The sequence below is a fragment of the Morone saxatilis genome, unplaced genomic scaffold, assembly GCF_004916995.1.
Source record: "Morone saxatilis isolate NCDOM2014 unplaced genomic scaffold, NCSU_SB_2.0 Contig10, whole genome shotgun sequence".
NCBI lineage: Eukaryota > Metazoa > Chordata > Actinopteri > Moronidae > Morone > Morone saxatilis.
The window spans coordinates 10,810,553-10,831,036 of NW_023339652.1; the positions used below are offsets into that span (position 1 = coordinate 10,810,553).

General features: G+C 40.7%; 1 protein-coding gene across 1 annotated transcript; it reads left to right on the forward strand.

The window, feature by feature from the left end:
* Positions 1 to 464: 464 nt before the first annotated feature.
* On the forward strand, positions 465 to 9,746 carry gxylt1b (glucoside xylosyltransferase 1b). Its single transcript, XM_035678429.1, has 7 exons — positions 465 to 767; positions 2,180 to 2,387; positions 2,494 to 2,625; positions 3,061 to 3,312; positions 3,545 to 3,668; positions 3,848 to 4,020; positions 7,983 to 9,746. The coding sequence occupies exons 1-7, from the start codon at positions 565 to 567 to the stop codon at positions 8,142 to 8,144; spliced, it is 1,254 nt and encodes a 417-aa protein (XP_035534322.1). The 5' UTR covers positions 465 to 564; the 3' UTR covers positions 8,145 to 9,746.
* Positions 9,747 to 20,484: the final 10,738 nt, after the last annotated feature.

Genomic DNA, 20,484 nt, shown 5'->3' on the forward strand with positions numbered 1-20,484 from the left:
TGATCTTTTATTGAGGATTTAAAAAAAAAAAGTTATTCTAAATTCTAAAGCCCTACCAGAAATGCCTGTAATGACATTCTGTAATCACAATAATTGCAGACCCTGGGTCAGTCTGACTGAGCATGGTCTTTGTAGATAGAAACCTTTCAAAAATTCTGTTGATTTTTATTGATATATACATGCATACAAATAATACAATGAGCAGAAAGGCATAGGCACAATATACTGCAAGGTAAAATAAAATATAAACATTTGATGAGTGTGACAGCTGTGGAACTGTTTTCCACTCTTAAAATGTTTTAGTGCATTTACATTGTTGCACAGTATTGTAATACAGCAAGAGAGGAGCCACTGCAGTATTTTTTTTCCAGTAGTTGACAAGTATGTGCATTATGTAGCTTTAACGCGGCCACTAGATGGCGCCATTGCAACGCCTGATAAAAGTTTTATTTTCTTAAACGTTGGCCGGAAGTGCGGTACCATAGCGTCGGGCTTCACAGTTATTATTAAACGCTAGTTTCTGTGTCATGACTTTAGCTCCGAGTTGCGTTTTCAAACTCCAAAATGCGGCGTTACATTCGTGCACTACTGCTGTGCACAGTGTTTGCCGTGTTTTCGGGCTTGTACGTTTACAGTAAGCTGCTTTACTCGGACGTACCGGTCGGAGTAAACGGACCGAAGAGGGGTTTCATCCCACCGAGAGTCCCCGGAGGCAGGCGAGGGGCCGCGGACAAAACTGGGCCCCAAAGCCCACACTGGTACAATAGGTAAGGCTGGGGTTTCCAGGTCTTTCCTGCTTTAACGGGCTGCAACCGAGGAGAAAATACACATTTAATACGATTCGTGTGGGTATAACTGGAGGAAAATGTGTAACGTTACTCTTCAGGACACTTGATGTATAGGAATGCGACGCTGATTGAACGGCCCCATGCCCCATGCAAACAAAGTAATGTTACACTTCATGGACCTTACATCTCTGCATGGTTACACAGTAGTGACGCGAGACTTGGACAGGTGTGTGAGAGTTGATTGATTGATTGATTGATTGATTGATTGATAGGTCACTAAAGTTATAGGTGCAGTTGTCATACAGAGGATAGCCTGCAACAGTAGGTCTCCCACAGCCAGGACCAGCCTTACACCTGGGCTAATTAGAGAGAAACCTGGGGGAACAAATAGAAAATCCATATATTGCATCAAGTGAAGTGACTCCAGTCATAGGAATCAATGTTTAATGCTCGTTCAGCTTTGTTTGTTTTCACGCCTGACTGTCAGATCTTAGTGTTTGAGGAGAGGAACAGATGTAAGGCACATTGTAAATGGCCATCATGGCTGCAGGCGAGACTTGGTCCAGTGAGTCAAGATACAATCCATAGGGTATACTATTGCATAATAAACAGAAAATAGCTTTTAAACATTCCCTAAAGTGATATCCTCAAATAGACATAATATAAATAAACATAAGAGTTCACTCTGACATGAGATTGATTGATTGCCTTTATTCAATAAATCAAAATAGAACACCCAGAGGTGCACACAGTGTTAAAATTTATCAAGATATTGCAATAAAGTCACATGACTTATTTCCACTGTGGTCTCAACACAAAAGGAAACCTTTCACAATCAGAGATTGAGTGGCATTTTTGCTTACAAATTGACTTCAGCTCTAGTTTATACCAGGACAAAGACACACTGGTGGTAGCCAGTCACACAGCCAAACTCTAATCTGAGTAAAGTTATTTAAGATTTAAACACATTAAAAACTTGTAGTGTGTGGAAGGTTGAATTGATGTCAGACCACTTTACTAATTCAAAATTCTAGTTTTTATTTGTCCTGTACTCATATTTCTCAGTATGTGCAGTGAAATGCACGGGTGGTGTACTCCAGAGGATGTTAAGACATCCTCTGGTGGCTTGACCTTGATGTCTTTACAAAAAAAGGGAAATCTGGAGTATGTGTGTTTGCTTTATAGGCAATAAAGTCAAATCATGTACCGCCCGGCGTCAAGGCTCATAAATAATTTGAAGCCGTAGATGCCCGCCATGTAATATTGAAAGCTTATTATACTCAGGACTCAAAGTACCTTGGAATTTTATTAAATCTCTACAGACTCTGTACTCTAAAGACACTTCACATCACAATTAGAACGTCTGTCCAACTCTCCCTCCTCTCCCTCAGGTACATCATGCGTCAGCGGGGTCAGGTGGAGGCGGCTGGCGGCCTTCAGAGCAGACCCGAACCTCCAATGCACCTGGCCGTGGTGGCCTGTGGGGAGAGGCTGGAGGAGACTCTCACCATGATCAAGTCTGCTGTGCTTTTCAGCATCAAGCGCCTCTACCTGCACATCTTCGCTGAAGATCAACTTCACGCCAGCTTCATCGAGGCTGTGAGTAGGAAATGCGTGCAAAAATTAGCGTAACATAGTTTGTGTTAAGCATATCCTTTACTGTATTTATCCCTACTAGCAGTTTAATGTTTTATCTGTGTTCCAGCTGGAGTCGTGGCCTGGTTTTATTCGCTCCAGGTTCAACTACACCGTCTACTCCATCAGCTTCCCCAGTGAGAACGCAGCCGAGTGGAAGAAACTCTTCAAACCCTGCGCTTCTCAGAGGCTCTTCTTACCTGTGAGTTTCCTAAAGAGAAAAGACACTTCAGAGTTCTTTTTAAAGACAAAACATAACCCGAGTTAGGAAGTCAAGATCTTGCAAACTTGGAGCTCTGACTTGGAAAATATGTTCAAATCCTCCAATAAAATTGGGATTGGTAAACTGTAGAATTAAATTTTCCTAATTCAGGTCACCAACTTCACTTGTATTTATTGAGTTATTGTGAATTTATACTTCAACATCATACATGTAAAAGAACTGTGTTTTGCTTTTAAATATTCAGGAGCATTCAGTAAATGTAATGTTTCCAAATGATTTAAGTTTACCTTTACATGAGAAGGTGTTTTATTCTATTACCCTGAGCAGCATGCACCATTCAGAACAAGGAGAGCACTATTAATCATTATTAATATTATAAGTGACATCTGGCTTTTTGTCTTCCAATCTGTGCAGCTGATCCTAAAGGACGTCGACTCGATCGTGTACGTCGACTCAGACATCCTCTTCCTGCAGCCTGTAGACCGCCTGTGGGCGTTCCTGTCCCAGTTTAATTCCACCCAGCTGGCTGCTATGGCTCCGGAGCACGAGGAGCCCCGAATCGCCTGGTACAACCGCTTCGCCCGCCACCCCTTCTACGGCAAGACGGGCATCAACTCAGGGGTCATGCTCATGAACATGACGAGGATGCGGAGCAGGTTCTTCAAGGTAAGAATGAAGGCACATTTTTAAGAACTTAAAAAGTAAAGGATTAGTTGGTGGTGTTTGGTTTACTGTAGTATTGTACTACTTCTATTGGCCACAAGATGTCCTCCTTCTGCTGCACATGTATTGCCCTACGGTCTGAAAGGATTCAGTTTGATTCTTCCAGCACTTGACAACATCCTGACACAGTAAAGGCATCTTTTTGACTGTTGCGTATACATGTCTATGTTGACAGAACGACATGACGTCTGTGGGGCTGCGTTGGGAGGAGCTCCTGATGCCTCTACTTCAGAAATACAAACTTAACATAACCTGGGGAGACCAGGATCTTCTCAATATCATTTTCCACCACAACCCTGGTAAGTCTGCACTGTAACAAACACAATGCTTTTTAGAATCCAAAGACACGTTGAAGCGGGTTTCATTGTTATGGACGGTCCAAATGTAAATGTAAAAGTTAGATATTTGTCGAGGTCTACAGGATTCACTTTAGAGCACTGATTTGTTGACTTCAATGTTTGTGCACCTCCATTCCCAGAGTGCCTGCAGGAGTTTCCGTGCCAGTGGAATTATCGTCCAGACCACTGTATCTACGGCAGTAATTGTGAGTCAGCTGAAGAAGACGGCATCTACATACTGCATGGGAACAGAGGGGTTTACCACGACCACAAGCAGCCTGCCTTCAGAGCTGTTTACGAGGCCATACGAAAGGTGGGCATGCATTGGCAATGTGAGACGATAATCCATCTTTGGGCTTTGTGAATTCAGTCACAGTATGCAATGCAGGCTTCTTTTTATGTCTGTCCAAACATGGATTTGTGCACTGTGCAGACCAGATAAATGACAGTAAAACAGTAAAAAAAAACAGAACACTCTACATAAAAGAGGGAGGAAAAGACAAAAGAGGTTGTATTAATATCAAACAGCTGATGCATCAACTGCTGAGATTTATCTGCTGTAATGTTATCCAATGTTGCTGCCAGTGCATAAAATTAACAGCACTTCCATTAATCTTTTAAAAGCTTTTTTTATTGTACATTTTAGCCATATTCATCACAGACTTGTAAAAGAAAAAAGTTCTTGAAGATGTCCTTGCATTTCTGGGTGTGTTTGGCGATCTGTCTCACTTACAATGATTGAAGACCAAATGTAGATAACAAGAAATCATAGAGATGTGTGCAGTTTGTCTGCAGTTAAAATTTAATAACCACAAATTGTCAATAACCTTAAATATTAACAGAAAAGAATATCAAAAGGTTTTAGTGTCTGCCCCTGAGGCTTCAAAGGCTTTGTCCCAGACTGTGTTTTAACAAGAGAGACATAATATTGGGAAGATATTGATGGCACAAGAAGAGTAGCAAAGGCAGCCTCATATTTCAGTCCATCACAAGTAGAGGAAGCAGCTCGCTCTTCCCTTCTTGTCATGATCACAGGTTTTGTTTCTTTACAGTTTTTGTTTCCAGCTACATGTACTGAATGCAGAATGTCAGGTAAATTCTCAAAAGGCATTTGGGGAAATAAAGTGTCTATCAGAACAGAAAAGATCACAAAAAGAAGAGCCTGGTGAGCCTTCTCAAAGTGTTGGTGTAATTTAGTGCAACATCTGATGAAAGGAGCCCTTTTATAACCCCTGTGACACACCTGCTCTCATCCACTGCCGCGTTTCTTTACCCTCCCAGATGAGATTTTGGATTGGTGCTGACCCTAAACACCGAAAGTGTTAGCGACACCAGATTGCATTGGAAAGCACAAATCTCCACCATTTTCAGAAGGTTGGAGTAAAAGCTAATTTCCCCCATGAGGATGTTTATGGGTTGTTTCACACCACTGTAATGATATTGACGACACAAGTGGCATTTACTTAATGAAGCCATCAACATTGGGAGTCTCATTGCTTTCCTATTAACAAAGCATTGAACATAGATCAATGCGATGGCTGATCCATACCGTATCCATGGCCTGCAGTTAAAACTGCAGCTTTATAGGACAGGATCAATTGTGGCAGTAGACACACACATGTACCTGTGCTGTATATGCTGCTACCAAGTCAACATAAACACCCACACCAGGGCCTACAGCATGAACTAGCACACAGTTTTTCCCAATAGTTCGTGTAGGTATTGATACTTTCATAGATATGTGATTAAGTCTGGTTTGCCAGGAGACGGAGGAGTATAGATTGATCCTGTGTGTTTAATCTCGCTGGACAGACCTTTTCATCCATTTCTAGTTTGTTCATCTGCAACAGAACCTCAGGCTCATCTGTGTAGTGTTATGGAGTGAATAACAGGACAATACTATGTTGGCAGCTCAGTAAAAGTGCAAGGCTTCAGAAAACTGGTACAGGAAAGCACTTTTACTCAATTTTGAAATATAATAGAATCCCATTCCTGACGGGGCTTATCGTCTGTAACAAAACGCCTAATTTAATAGGCCTCTTCTTCAACTGATATTCAAGTTTGTACGAACACAAACTTCCACAGAGGGCAGGAAAGAAGCCAGAGAAAATGAAAGGGAAAAACTTATCTCAATGGGCCATACAGGGAGACCGGCTAAAGAGAGAACCCTCTGGAAAAAGCTCAGGCAACAGAGACAATCTGGCAAATGGGGGAGTGGTGGTTGGAGAGCACATACATACTGGGGCTGATTATCAATTGGGAGCAGGTGTGTAAATAGGTGACTGGTCAGTTGAGGACAGGACATTTTGACTTACATCAGCAGAGGTGTTCCTAATACCACTGAACAATGGCTCTGCTCTATTCAAGAGTCCCAGTAAGTCATGACAAAGTAACAGTGAGCCAGTACTACAATATCAGGAAACTGAAGCAGAAAAATGGAACTGAGCCATGTCAGAATGTCTGTGTCTGTTCACAGTGCAATATGCCTCAGTGTAGACCTTTTAGACAGCAGACATTATGACATGAAATAGTTGGGTAAACACAGGTGGATGGATCAGAGGCTTAATTAGTGTAATAGTTAACACCTGTGTTTACCCTATACACTGCACGATAACGTCCCTATTATCTTGGCCAAAATAATTGTGATACAAGATATTATCACGATAATCATGTAAAAATACTAAAATCATACTAGAACAGTTTACCTTAGATTTAGTTAAGAAACACATATTTATTGCGTCTCATCTCTCAATAGGCATCTCATCTCCTTGTTCTGTAGTTTGGAATCTATACTGTTTCTACATGTCCGGTTGAACTGGGATAAAACGGACAAGCAGAGCCTTAGAATTTTCGCCTGACTGGAAAGATGCTAGCTCCCTTTTGTCCCTTGTTTAAAATAAATCAGGAAATCAAGATATGACTGCATGCTGGAGAGCTAGACAGCTTTTTCAAGTCAAGCCATGCCAAGATATTCACGATAATGGAAATGTTCTTTATCGCGATATGTGATAATATCGTACATCGCCCCATCCCAGTTTACCTCCTACTATAATTTTTGCTAGATAAACGACTTTAATGATAAATCGATTATCAAAATTGTTGTTGTTCATTTTCTGTTGGCAAACTAATAGATTAATCAGCCCCATAGCCATCTGTTGTTAATGCCATTAAGAAAAAAGAACACCTATTTTTCAAGGTAGTTAATATTCCTAATAAACTGGAGCCCCGTATCTTCACACAAAGAAATGGGAATACAAACGGCAGCGCTCCTGTCTGTCTGTCTGTCCGTCTGTGTCTCAAACAGACCACAGTGGCCTGTCCGTCATAAAGCATCTCCTCCCTCCGCCGCAAGAAGCTGAGCCCAGGAAGCAGCAGTTAAATTTTTTACAGCTGATGGTATGTTTAGAATCGGAGCCGGCACACCAACAGTGCCCCATCAGCCACGCAAAATCAATACACCAACTGTAAATGCAACTTTATGACCGGTGGGTGTGTGCGTGTGTGTGCGCGCTCGTAAAAAACACCATTCTCTTTGTGACCCAGTATCGGGGACCCAACTGCAAGCAAATGAGCTGGCATAAAAAATGGTAATTCCCCTTTGATTTCCTCGGAGCGCTGTAAAGGCTCCTTCATTATTGGGAAGACATGAAATTTCTTCTGTAATCCCCGCTTATCACTGGACGGTAAGCCTATAGCATAAAACTGACTCCAGCAACGCTGACTCCTTTATGTTTTGCCCGGCTGACCGATCAGATTAGATTTGGAGTCCCATCTGAGTTCAGCATGCCTCGCGGATTTAGTTTTTAATTTATCCAGGGAAAGATATCTTCCGAGCACAAATGCTGCCCAAAGCACCACTTTGCTTACTTACTGAGGGAATCTGATCAATTTCACTGGAACAGTAGGGGGTTGAGAGTCGTCCCTCAGGGGAGTTTTGACAGCAGTTTGGGATTTCAGCTGCTCATTTCAAGTTTCCAAGCCCACTCCTCCAACCTTAAGACAACCACCACCCCCGTATTTTCCACTCTCTGAAGAAACAGGGAGATATAGGAGAGTACAAGGCATCTTACTTGGCAACGTGAGACCAGATGGATGCACAAAAGTCTCCTTCATACCACACACTTTGTCTTTATAGTCAGTAAAATTCCTTGTTTTAGCACGGTTTGTATTCTGCTCTGGTAAAGCACATTCCAAAAGTCCCTTTTCATCCCTTTGTTTAAGTGATACTATACATCACACCAAATCTAATCGATGAATGTGTTTTTTTCATTCTAGTACTCTTTTGGTGCCGACCCGGTGACCTCTTTGCTGGATCCTCTGGAGGAGGAACTGTTGAAGACGACACACACTTATTGTGGTAAATCCCACCCGCTCTTCACCAGGAGACTGGCACACAGCCTGACAAACATCAACAGGAAGGCCCCGCGTGGACGGTGACAAAAATGAATCACAATGACGGGACGCAGGCCAAAAGGAGAGAGACGGTGCTTTAGCCTAACTTTTCTTTTTTTTTTACAAGCCTGGTCAGAAAAACAAGGAAACAATGCCGATTGTGACTGGCCGTACAAACTCGCCCTTGAGCCAAAATCTGTACAGTTTACTTATAATCTTGCAAGCTGAACCTTTGACAAAATAAATGCAACCACTACAGAAACTGTTTAAATGCTAATGAACACAAGTTGTTCAAGACTACTAATGAGTTGAGCTTTTAGATATTTCTGTCAACAGTTGATTAAAGCTCAATTAGACAGTTGGGATTGTCTCAGACTGAGACTAATAACTGCTCACCTCTTGTAAGTTGCTCTGGATAAGAGCGTGATGTAAATGCTTGAAATCGACTGTAAATGTCTCAAAGGCCGGTCGGCCGTGTAGCAAAGTACTGGACTTAGAGAAAAATATTGATTACGCTTGTATATTTTTTTTTTTCCCCAGGTGTTTCTGTTACAGACTTTCACAACATTTATATTTTACTTGGGATTTTCTTTTTCTTTTTAAACCAACAAGCATCTAGTCTCTTTCATGTAATAATTTTATCCTCTCAGTGCCTTTGGTGAATGTTCGTCATGGTGCAAAAGATGTTTAAAAGTTTGGAAGAGTAGCTCTTGACTTTCCATATTGGAGAATTTATTGAACCTTGTGAAACACTCTTATTAAAAGAGACAAAAATCATATCACAACTGGACAAAGGCTTCCAGCAGAGCCCTTTTTTTGAGAGATGTATGCACTAGACCACTTTTTTAACCTTCAGAAACCACTTTATTACCAACAAGATGGAAGAGAAGTCATTTCAGAGAACATGCATGGAAGAATAATAATTTCTGAATTCTCAACTGTGTAAAGTGATTATGTGAACAGTTTCTGGAGTAGTTCTCTATATGTGATTTTCTGCAGTGGCAGAAGTTGAGTGTATGAACCCTCAGAGTACTGTCTTCCTGACTAAATGTTTGTCTTGTTATTTTCACTGAGAAAAGGTCATTTTTATGTCGTATAATGTCATTCTACATTGTAGTGATGTCGGGTCATGTGACTCTACGCATGTTTTAGTTAACTTGAATGAATTTCCTTATTTTGTATTGAACAGACAGGAATCATGAACATTGCTGAATAACTGGATACTACAGATGGGTGACAAATGAAAGGAATGGAGTGGGTTCCAGAGACTAGGAGGTGTCTGTTTCCTTTATATTGTCACCCATCTGTATATACTTACATATTTTCGTCAATGTAGACATGCGGATATGCTAAATATCCTGTTTATGAGTTTATGCTCCACAGTACAGCAAGCATACATTGCTACTGAACAAGTTAATAAGCTACAAGTTTCTCTCCTGATGCCAAAGTATTTTGTTTTTATTACTATAATTATGGGTTTTGCACCGTTGAATGTATTTTACACTTAGGGTTGAAATCAAAATGTTATTATCAGTGCTTATGTTGGTATGGTTGTAATGTAAGAATATCCTTTGTGACGTGTGTACTTGTTTATATGTCATTGTGTTATAGGAATTTTTTTTTTTACATTAAAGATTATTTCAGTTTTGATGAATTACTATTGCATTGTGTCCTTTTTAACCACCAGAGGGCAGCATTTTTTGACATGTCCACTAGTGCTTAGAGGGTAAAGGATGTGGGGGGAAAATGATGATCTTCTTAATAATGGAATAGATATGGGGAAAACAATTTAAAGAAACTAAAAGTAAACAGTTTGAGAGTTTTGAATTAAAAATGATGCTAAATATAATTAACTGTTAATGGCTGTGGATCAAGTAAATACATCTCATAACATTTTTCTCTTACCACTTTTACCTCTGTGCATCTTTGTTAGCTTACTCCATAAAGATCTAACTTGAAGAAGATTGATGCTCTGTTTCCATCGCCTCCTCGGCCAGATCAATGGACTTGCCAATAATCTATCACTAAGCCACCAGCAGTGCTACACCATTTCTGCTTCAGCTCTGAGGTGCTCATAAAGTGTAAGTGATGGACCAATAACGCAGCCATATAGGTGCCTGTCTGTGACACTGTATGGCATTGACTATGGGAAATGAGTTTATGCTTATTACCATTAGGCCGGGGATGCAACCATTCATTTATGGCTCCAGAGGTAGTTTGATTCATTGCACCAGAAATATGCTTCATTCATCACTATATATCCGTATGAGAGCTTATCAATTACCTTTATTGACCTGTGTGCTTAAATGCAACATGTAACAGGCCAGGTCCCCGGGGAGAGGGAGACAATGGCTTGAATTGAGCACCCTGTTGAAAAATTCAATATCATCCATCCTGCGAGGTTTCATTTTCCTGAAACTACTTGTTTTATATGGTAATAAATAACTCTGATTTTATTTCTTTTGTGCCATCACGGCTGGAAGAGAAACTATTCAAAATAAATATGTGACCTCCAGCGTTTAGAGTGGGGTCAGAGTGGGCAGAGGTGAAGATGAGGGAAAATGAGCACATTACAGAATAATTAACTGTGTGTGCTGTGTGTGTATGTGTGTGTGTGTTTGTGATGAAGAAAAAGATAAATAGATTTTTTCAAAATCCAGGTATGGTTGCCCATTTTTCTCTATTGTCACAGGACAACACGTTGAAGAGGAGAGATGAGTGCATAGTGGGAGGACAGAGAAAAGGTTGATGGAGTGTGTTAGTGATGAAAGAAAAGAACAAGGCTGTCAAAGCCAATATAGCAATTAGGGCACTTTGTGTCCTCAGAGCTCTATCTTTTGGATATTGCTTTCCTGAAAACAGTGTTGGACCTCAAAATGGAGGTATCAAAAGAAAACAGAAACAGAGGGATTGTAGAGAAACAAACATATATGAACTGTATTAGGGGAAACACACACTTATATAAAGAGAAATCTCAAATGTCACAACACCCACTGAGCTGCAAAGGGCTCTACATAAAAAATGGAGAAACTCATTTTCTATTTCACATTTTCTTTTTAGATAAATTGAAAGCAAAAGAACTTAAAGCGGTGGATAACTGCTGCATGAGCAACCTACCTCATCCTATTTATATCTTCACTGGTCAAGGGGGAACCTTTGCTGCTAATCCACCTACACTACACTTGTCACTTGTAATAAGCAGGTGTAGGCCTCAATCATGTTATAGACTGAGACTAAAAAAATATCCTTTCATTGCTGCATTCCCTTTCACATTCATTCATTTCACTATTATGACATACTTATTTGCTGCTCGTGTCAGTATCGGAATCTGATTATTATAATATATAATCATATATTGCAAAAGGTAATTCATAATTTGTAATTAATGGATTTACTAAAACTTCCTCCACTGGTTTAGCTTTGCTCTCCTATAACACTGTCAGACTAACTAAGGACATCACTTAAGGCTCAGCCACAAAAGGCTACATACAACAGTACTCCCAAGACCTGTAAGCAGAGTTCATTCAACCAGCGTACGTGTGTGGCAGCACAACAAGCGCAAACACAACATTCACATATAATCCCCTTATATGCAAACCTGTTAGAAAACATTTAGACATCCAGCAGACCAGGACAGACATTAAGTCCAATAGTCACTCTCATTTTAGCTGTTTTGGTCTCCATCAAGTCTTCAGGGTAAAATCTGGCTCTACAGCTGCTAAGTGCGCCTCATGTTCAAGAGCTAGTCGCTAGCATTGTCTGTTGTTTGGTGCTGGGAAGGTAGTATATAGTGGGTTTATCTGAGCTTCTTTTTGTTGCTGGAAATGACATTATTGAGAGTGTGAGAGTGAACAACAGCAGTAAAGCTGTGGGCCCTAAAATCAAAACGAAGAGTTTAAAGAAGCAAAAAAACATCCATCGAGCTGAGTGGAACTGCAGGTGAAGTCGGGCAATAATTCTCTGTGGGTTCATCACTGTTAGCTGCACTTTTCACATTACACATAGCAATTTGCGCAATTGTTCATATAAAAATATTGATTAGTGCAGCTTTAAAAAAAATGTATTTTGGCAACTTTAAACCAGCTGGAGCAAATGATGTCCATTGGAGCCCAAACCAACAGCCCAAAGGTGGTTCTTGTTGGCTTATTACTGGTGTATAAAACATAATAATGAATTATTCATTTACCATTAATACAATTAAAGGCAAAAACTCCTTTATACGTAGGAACTATTTCAATATGGGGTTTGTGAGGTTTGACTGTGCTTGGAGATATGTGTCATTTATAGAGAGCGTATGCTTTGATCTAAAGTAGAATTTTCTCTTATTCATGTGACTTGCCACATAGACAAGACCGCATCTGTCCAATTCTGACAGCTTGGATCTAGCACATAACACACGGTATATAGATGCATAATGCACACATGTTCAAACACATACATACACACAGCCACAGTAAGCAGGTATTAAGGTTGAGAGGCATCACACACACACACACTTATACTATATATGACTTCTGCTCTGCACACTTGAGCACATACGTCATATTGTACTAGATTGCACAGTAGGGGGTCATTTACATGTTGTAATAGGGTCTACATATCACTGCTGTAGAAGATGAGAGAGAGACGCATAGAGTCGTTCAGGTTCTGCACAAACAGACTGTCATGTACTGCTCTTCCTATTTACATGTGTGCAACTCCAGGGTACGTTTGATGCCCAGTGGGATGGAATATGACATCTTTGCTCACTCTAGCACTGAATTTGCTTCAGTGAATCACCGGATATGTCATATGAAGAGAAAACGAGAGAGAGAGTGATGGGCATTTCAGCAGATTGGTTTATTTACTTCACAGCTTATTTCAGTGTGTGTTTGTCAGACCCAACACGGCAAATGCCACAATGCAAAGCCAAAGGATTTCTGTCCAGCTCTCTGTGAAATCTCGCTGCTTTCAGGGGAGCCAGCACTCAGGAATCTCCCACCTCCATCAGGCTTTCTGCCAAATGTAGTCCCCATCCTTGTTTATGTCCTCACCGCTTTGTATGCACATTCCCTCCTACTTTCCTTTCTTAACTAATTTTAATCCTATTTTACCCTGCCATCTGCTGTCCTCCCTTTCTTTTTGCATTCCTAAATTCTTATCTTTTCACATTATTTCTACAAGAATCCACCTCTAAAATCCACCTCAGTGTGTGACCCAGTTTCTCATGCCTGATTTCTTTTTTCCTGCACCCATCAGAGGGCACGCAAACTTCTTAAGACAAACCACACTGCGAATACAAAAATACCCAATATGCTCATCAAACATGCTCATATTTTTTTTATGCTGCTCAAGGAATGGCAACAGAATGCTTTCAAAGACAGATTGTGTTGCAGGAGTTCTCACCTCCAAACATTTCAATAGTGTGAGTCTGTGCCTACTTAGAAATGTTAGCCTTGGGGATATGAGCTCCTTTGCTTTGTACTAGACCGCAGGCGCACATAAGAGCCAAAACAAGGCTGCTACAGTAAGACAAACGCATCCAAGGACAATAACGGCACAGTTACTGTCTTGTCAAGCGTGTGAGGTTGTTGAGTTACTACTTGCAACAAAATGTGATGTTCAATGTGGTTTTGAAGTGGTTTGAACACCTGGAGCTCCATGCTTCTCCGGAGAGTACTAGTCACTTCTGTTTAAGGAAAAGTTTGACATTGTGCTTATTAGCTCTTCAAAGGCCGATGTGACTCTTATATCTGCGTTGTAAATAATCATAGAATTAATCACATTTTTGGACTGAAGCAGGCTAGCAGTTTCTAGCTAACTGAGAAGATCGATACCACTGTTCTGGCTGTTAAATAAGGCTAACCTGTTAGCATAAAGACGGAACAGGACTTTTACACTTCAGTTCTCATATGAATTAAACAAACCAGATATATTGTCTAAAAGAATGAGCATTAGAGGGGCCGTTAGCAAAATGTTTGTCACCAATTGGGACAGAGCCAGTGTAGCCGTTTCCCCCTGCTTCCAGTCTTTATGCTAAGCTAACCTGGCTCCAGCTACATATTCACCGTACAGACATGTGAGTGGTATCATTTTTTTCCTCTAACTCTCCGCAAGAAAGTGAATGTGTATTTACAAAAATGTTGTATGATTCTTAAAGGTGTAATCAAAGGTAAATACGCTGCAGGAAACGCAGAATAACAGAGCTTTTTTAATACAAAATCCGGAGCGTTAGCAGCATGGGAACACAAAGCTACACATTTATATGCACATGTGCACAATACACATTCACACAGGGAATGCATACACACACATCTCACTCACACACACACACACACATCACCCCATCTGCTCTGCCCTGTCTATAGATCCCACATAAAACTTAAAGCCGAAGCAGAGGGGGGGTGCTGAGATAGGGGGAATGACATCAGAAATGAGAGTGACCATGCCGCTTTTATATCCCAATGTACCCTGACCCTCCTCCTCTTTTCCCTGCCGCATCCTCATCGTACAACAATAGATTTCCCATTACTGCCCCCTCCTTCACTCCATCGCTCAATCACAGCCCTACAATATTTACCCCCGGGAGTGATCTGATTCAGAAAATACCTCAGCGCGTGCTCGTGTGTGTGTGGTCATACAATATTTGTTCATGGGTGCAAAAATGATGCTATGGAAGTGTGTATATATATATATATGTGTGTGTGTATGGTGTGAAGTGTATAGCTTTATTGTATTCCAAAATCCAAGAGCTTATCTTTTCCTTTCTCCTCTCTTTTTACCCCTACTCTCCACATTCTCTGTCACTCACACGCACACTCTCTCTTTTCCCCTGCAAGCTTTTCAATTAGGTAATTACAGTGGCGCTGAATAGAGCCTGCCTGGACACTGGCGCTCTATTGTAAAAGCACCTGTCCCCCCATAGACAGCAATTACCTGCCAGGCTGGAGGGGAGTTGCAGGCTATTGTCTGTGTGCATATATTTGTGTGTGTGTAAGTGTGTGTGTGAAACAGTGACTGTGTCTGTACCGTATATGCATCCAAGCAGGTGTGTTTGTGTGCACACTCATTTCGGTGCTAAAAGGTCTACGTGTGTGCGTCAGAGCCGACGGCGTGCATGAAGAGGTTGCACTTAATTAATCATTTTCTGTTGCAGTAAAGGCGATTTAAAAAGTGTTTACCAATACAATATCAACCTAATTGTCACTGTGAATATAGGGACTGCACATGCAAATTCCACTTCTGCATTCAGGGTATGTAGGCGGCATGCAGTGGAAGCAGAGCAGCGTGATTTTGCCTGGGGGGGTAGAGTTCAGATATTGCAAGCAGCATGTTCACCACATTGTTAAACACTTCGTTAACATTTTAATCCCTGCTATGGAATGAGCCAGAGTGGGTTTTCTCTCACAGTGAGTAAAGTAAGGAAAAAGGAGAGTGGCAAAAAACTGGAGCAATTTCCGAAAATGAAATAGAATCCGAAATAGCTGCCACTGCATTTTGTTTATCATATCTTGCCACACGGCCACTGTGACAATTGTGACCATCAACTTACTAGGAAACTGTTCACAGAGGTAATATCAAGTGAGAAGTATGGTCATTTCTCCATAAGACTCAATACTATCGGACTTCTTTTTTGCAGCTCATGGAGCTGCCTCCTGCTGGCCATTAGAAAGAATGCAGGTTTAAGACAATTATGTGTTGAGATCAATTCAGAGACCCAGAAGCGCTGTCCACTAATTACAGTCAGTAAGCATAAAAGTTTATGCATAAAAAAAAATCTGAGTGTAAAAAAATTATTGCATAATGGCAGTTCATGGAAATACCTATTAATTTGCATTGTCTTTATCCTAATTTTGTCGAAAATCGGCTCCCAGTTAATCAAAAAATGAGTCACTCAAAACGGCCACATTCTTAATTATGCAGAACTTTGAGCCTTAATAAATAATCCTTAAAATGAGATTAAAAATTTTCACATCAGGCTGTAAACATGTTTATTTCTGCTGTTAAGTTGAGCATTTGCGTCATATGGGGCCTTATGGAGAGCGACTCGCTTTTGTAGCCAGCCTCAAGTTGCCATTTGAGGAATTGCAGTTTTTGGCACTTCCGTGGTTGCTTCATGCCTCTGCCACGGAGGTTGCTACTGGGTGACATCCTGCTGTTTTCATTTGCATTAATTGCCACAAGTGAGAGCTTGTGAAGTGTGCTCCTTTTATGTTGATGATGTCAATACATTAAAATACAAAGCTGGTGTAAAATGCATCAGTGTTGGCTTCTTTGAACACACTTTAGATCCATATAGTTTAAGCCTTTTATGAAATGCAAAGAATACATTTTTAACATTTTATCTAAAGCAGTTTATAACAAGTGGAAGTAAAATGTGGATGATGGCACACTAGATTACCATAATTACATTTAGCCAAGAGCACAAGGCGCAAGCATCAGACAGCACGCTCGAAAATATACTATGTATTAAATGTTTTTACAGCCTATAATAACTATGTTTTTCATGTATAATAGATACATGCAAAGTAAAACTGTGCCAGGAAAGATTTTTCTCTTTTACAGGCTGCGGTAGCTGTACTCACTTGTGTGGCTGAATATAGTAAATAATGATTATACGGTGTTTACACATCACATTAAAAAAATCCCATTTTCTATATGAAAATAGCACAGCAAATTCCACCCCCAACTACTTGTTGATCTCTAAGACAGCTGAGGTGTATTTGTCTAAATAACACCCTAGTGAATCTTGTGCTGGTGTCTTGTTCTGGCAGCTCCCTGGTGTGTTAATTTATGCCTGGGTCCATTTTATAGTGAGTACCTATTGATCTGCTTGGACACACATACAAGCCGCGAACGCTCTGTTAATACAAGGCACAATGTCTGCTCCAAATTGATGGGAGCATTCCACGTGAGTATGTGTCTGTGCACGCAGTGTTTCACACCATGTAATTCTCAAACCTCTCAAGGTGGCAAAACACGTCACTAACACCTTATCACATCTGTTCCCATGACGATAAGGATCCACTCCGTTCATTATAACCCTTTACTTTCCCGTTGTGTTGTGTGATGGACAGGTTAAAGTGTGCCATTAGGGCATATACAAGCACAAACACGCAAATACCTTAATTTAGTAATGTGACTTACTAAGTGGAAGACTCTAAATGCTCCATTGTCTCTTAATCTGTTTACAGCTCTATTATTTCCCCAGGTAACAGCAGTGAAGCATGATGACAATTTGCAGTCACATACACTATCACTGACTGCTCTGTGGCTCCTCAGTCATTTCAGTGAGTAAAATGCATAGCGACTAATGGTTAGGCATCTTGGCAGGGTTCCAAGTCGCCATAATCAAATGCATTCAAAGTTTATCAGCAGTGTTTATCAGGCTTAGCGCTCTTGATGTTCCGGTCAGAAGGATGTGAGGCTGATGGTTGTGATCAATCACTGATAGCATCACAGGGACTAACGAGGTCTCCTAACGAAGGAACACGGAGAAAAGGATATAATTGGGAAAGCTCATGATTACATCTACCCCAAAGATAGATTTATACTGTCTGGGGAGACTTGGGGAGGAGGGAGGGCGAGAGAGAAGATGTGAAAAAAAAGGTCAATAGCAAAACACAGTGCAAAGGTAATGAAAGACTACAGCAACAGTCAAATCCTTGAGAAACAACTGAAACCCTACTCATGTTATCAGATAATATAAAACTTCATTGATATCAAACGATGTTTTTGATAGTAAAATAAATACAAACATTTGAATATACTATATACTTATAATAATAATAATAATATAATACTAATCTTACTTTTATTGATACAAATAAATATACACATATACATAGTAAACAGAGCCGTAGACATGATTTTAGAAATAGGAAGTCCAAAAAACACCCCAGACTAGCTATAGCTACCATGCTGCGACTCAGTAAAGAGTAAATTGTCATTGATAGTGCCAGCATCTCTGTTTCACTGGAATTCAACCATGTTTTACCTATTTAATATCCAAAGCTGTCGCAGTCTTTCATCAGTACCTCTTGAGAGAAAAAAACATCTCTTTTTCCGAGTCACGAACCAGCGGCAGCAGCGAGACAGGCAGAACCAGCCTGTGGATCCTCCTGCTGAGGCGAACATATTAAGGACACTTCAGCTGAGCTCAGACAGGCCTCACTTTGATCTGGGAATAGACACAGTCCTCAGTGCTGACAGTTTATGTAACCAGCAGAGCCCAGACTGTCGCTCAGATCCCCACTTTGGGGATAGAAACGGCTCGCCCTTTTCAAGAGCACAGGCGGGGAAGAGACACTGGGAGAAAGACAGGGGTAACAAAGCAAAATAAAAAGACACTGACACATGGGGTTTTGAACATTGAATGTCTCAATTGAAGAGGAATGGTTGGAGACGGTCTTGGGCATTTCAAAACATAGCACAACGGTCGCGCCGCTGTCAAGGTCGAGCACAGCGTGATGACTTCCGAATCTTTACGTGCTACTCCTCTGATGGTGAAATAAAAGAGAAATTGATGCCCTGAATACTCTAGCAGTCCAATGGAATGATTCCACTTTCTAAGGACTCATTCATTAAGAGGTTAATGACTCGAAATGTGAAATTAATTTTACGTCCAATGGAACATTCCCTGCAAGTGTGTGTGTGAGAGGGATGGACTGTGCTCAGCCATCGGCCTAATGTTCTTCAAAGTCAAAATGAATGGACCCCTCTCTTCTTCAGTGAACTCCATGTCTCCCCATACTGATCATAGATTTAGGCTGTAGCTTTTTTTCAAGGCCAGATTCAATTTATGGTTTAATTAACATTCTGGAGCCAAAAAGACACTCTCATGTCTTGAATGGCACAGCTGGCCTGAGATGTATTTATGGATATAGTGTATTGAAAATGAAAAACACAGAGATTTTGACTTAGAGATTATTATATCATTTGACTGAGCCACATATATGAACTCACGCTCGACAGCTGGTGGAAGACTTACTTACTGTCAGTACTGTTCGCAAAAAAAAAACAACCCTCCATTTCTTTGTTCACCGGGGAGCAATAAAAACAGATGGCAACTAAAATGATCCATGTATGCAGCATGATGACAATTCCTAATCATAATTTATCCCAGGCTCATCACAGTAATGTTGTGTTTGCAAAGTGGTTAATTTCTTTTTGATTCAGTGCCATCATAAAAAGACACACTCTTTGTGGAAGTGAACACTATTTCAGTTGTCAGGCCGGCTACGGGCTTACCGTCAGAGTTATATTGGCCAGTGCTGATTAAAGCTTCAAATTTTGATTATTGGTGATTCAGACTCTCAATAACGGTCAACAGTGATTAATCTGTCACTGCGGGGCAAGGTCATTTCCACTTCCTGGTAATGATACCGACGTTTCTTTAGATTTGACGTATTTTCAATAACTAATGGCAATTACACTGGCAAATGAAAGAAACAAACTTGAGCCAATTTATGACTTAACATCTATGAAATACGCTGAATGTACAAAAAATGAGGAACATCCAAAACGTGGAGTCCAAATGTGGAACACAACCCTCGCTGGATGTAATCCCAGAGAGATGAAATGCAGAGAATGTAATATCCAGATATGAGGGTCAATCAATCAGTTGTTGAAACATGAAATCAAAATGTATCCAGTACTTTCCCATCATATATTCCCATCAGCCTCAGCTATACTTTGTGAAACATTATACATCACTATGTTAGATTTGGCATTGTGGGCATATTTGCATGCTGACGTTAGCATTTAGCAGCCCCACAGCACTGCTGCCGCCTAAATTAGCCTCCAGCATGGCGCAAAAGAAAATATGACTATTCAGTCGTCCGTCTCATGTACATCTGACATAAGACGACACCTTCATTCTAATTAGTCCAGCAGGCCACATAATGGCTCACCATTTCCACTTGCGCACACACACTACACACACAAAACAGCACACACCACATTTTAATTTACACACACCATCTCACACAAATCGGATCTAGCACATTGTTTATCGCAAGCAAGTTTCTTCTGGGTTAAACAACAGTGCTTTACAGTTACTATGTCGTTGGCTCTTGAGCACTGCCAAAATCATGATGCCCCACACACAACTATCTTGCTGCCTGAACCCCATCCCTGTACGCTCAATGGGGACTGAAATCTACTGCTGCTCTGCGCTAACTGCTGCTTGCTAAGCCTGATAACACTGACTAGTGGACACAGGGTTTTTCTTCTTAAGCATATAGAGGTAGAATGGTGCTCAGGTATATCTTTTGCGCAAACCACAAGCGGCAAAGTCCATTAAGTAGCTATAGCTTTCCATCCATATCACATGCGTCCATCATCAGTTGGACCCGCTTCAGATTAATAGGTTCTGCAGATGTCCACTTAAAGCGCTCCAAAAAAC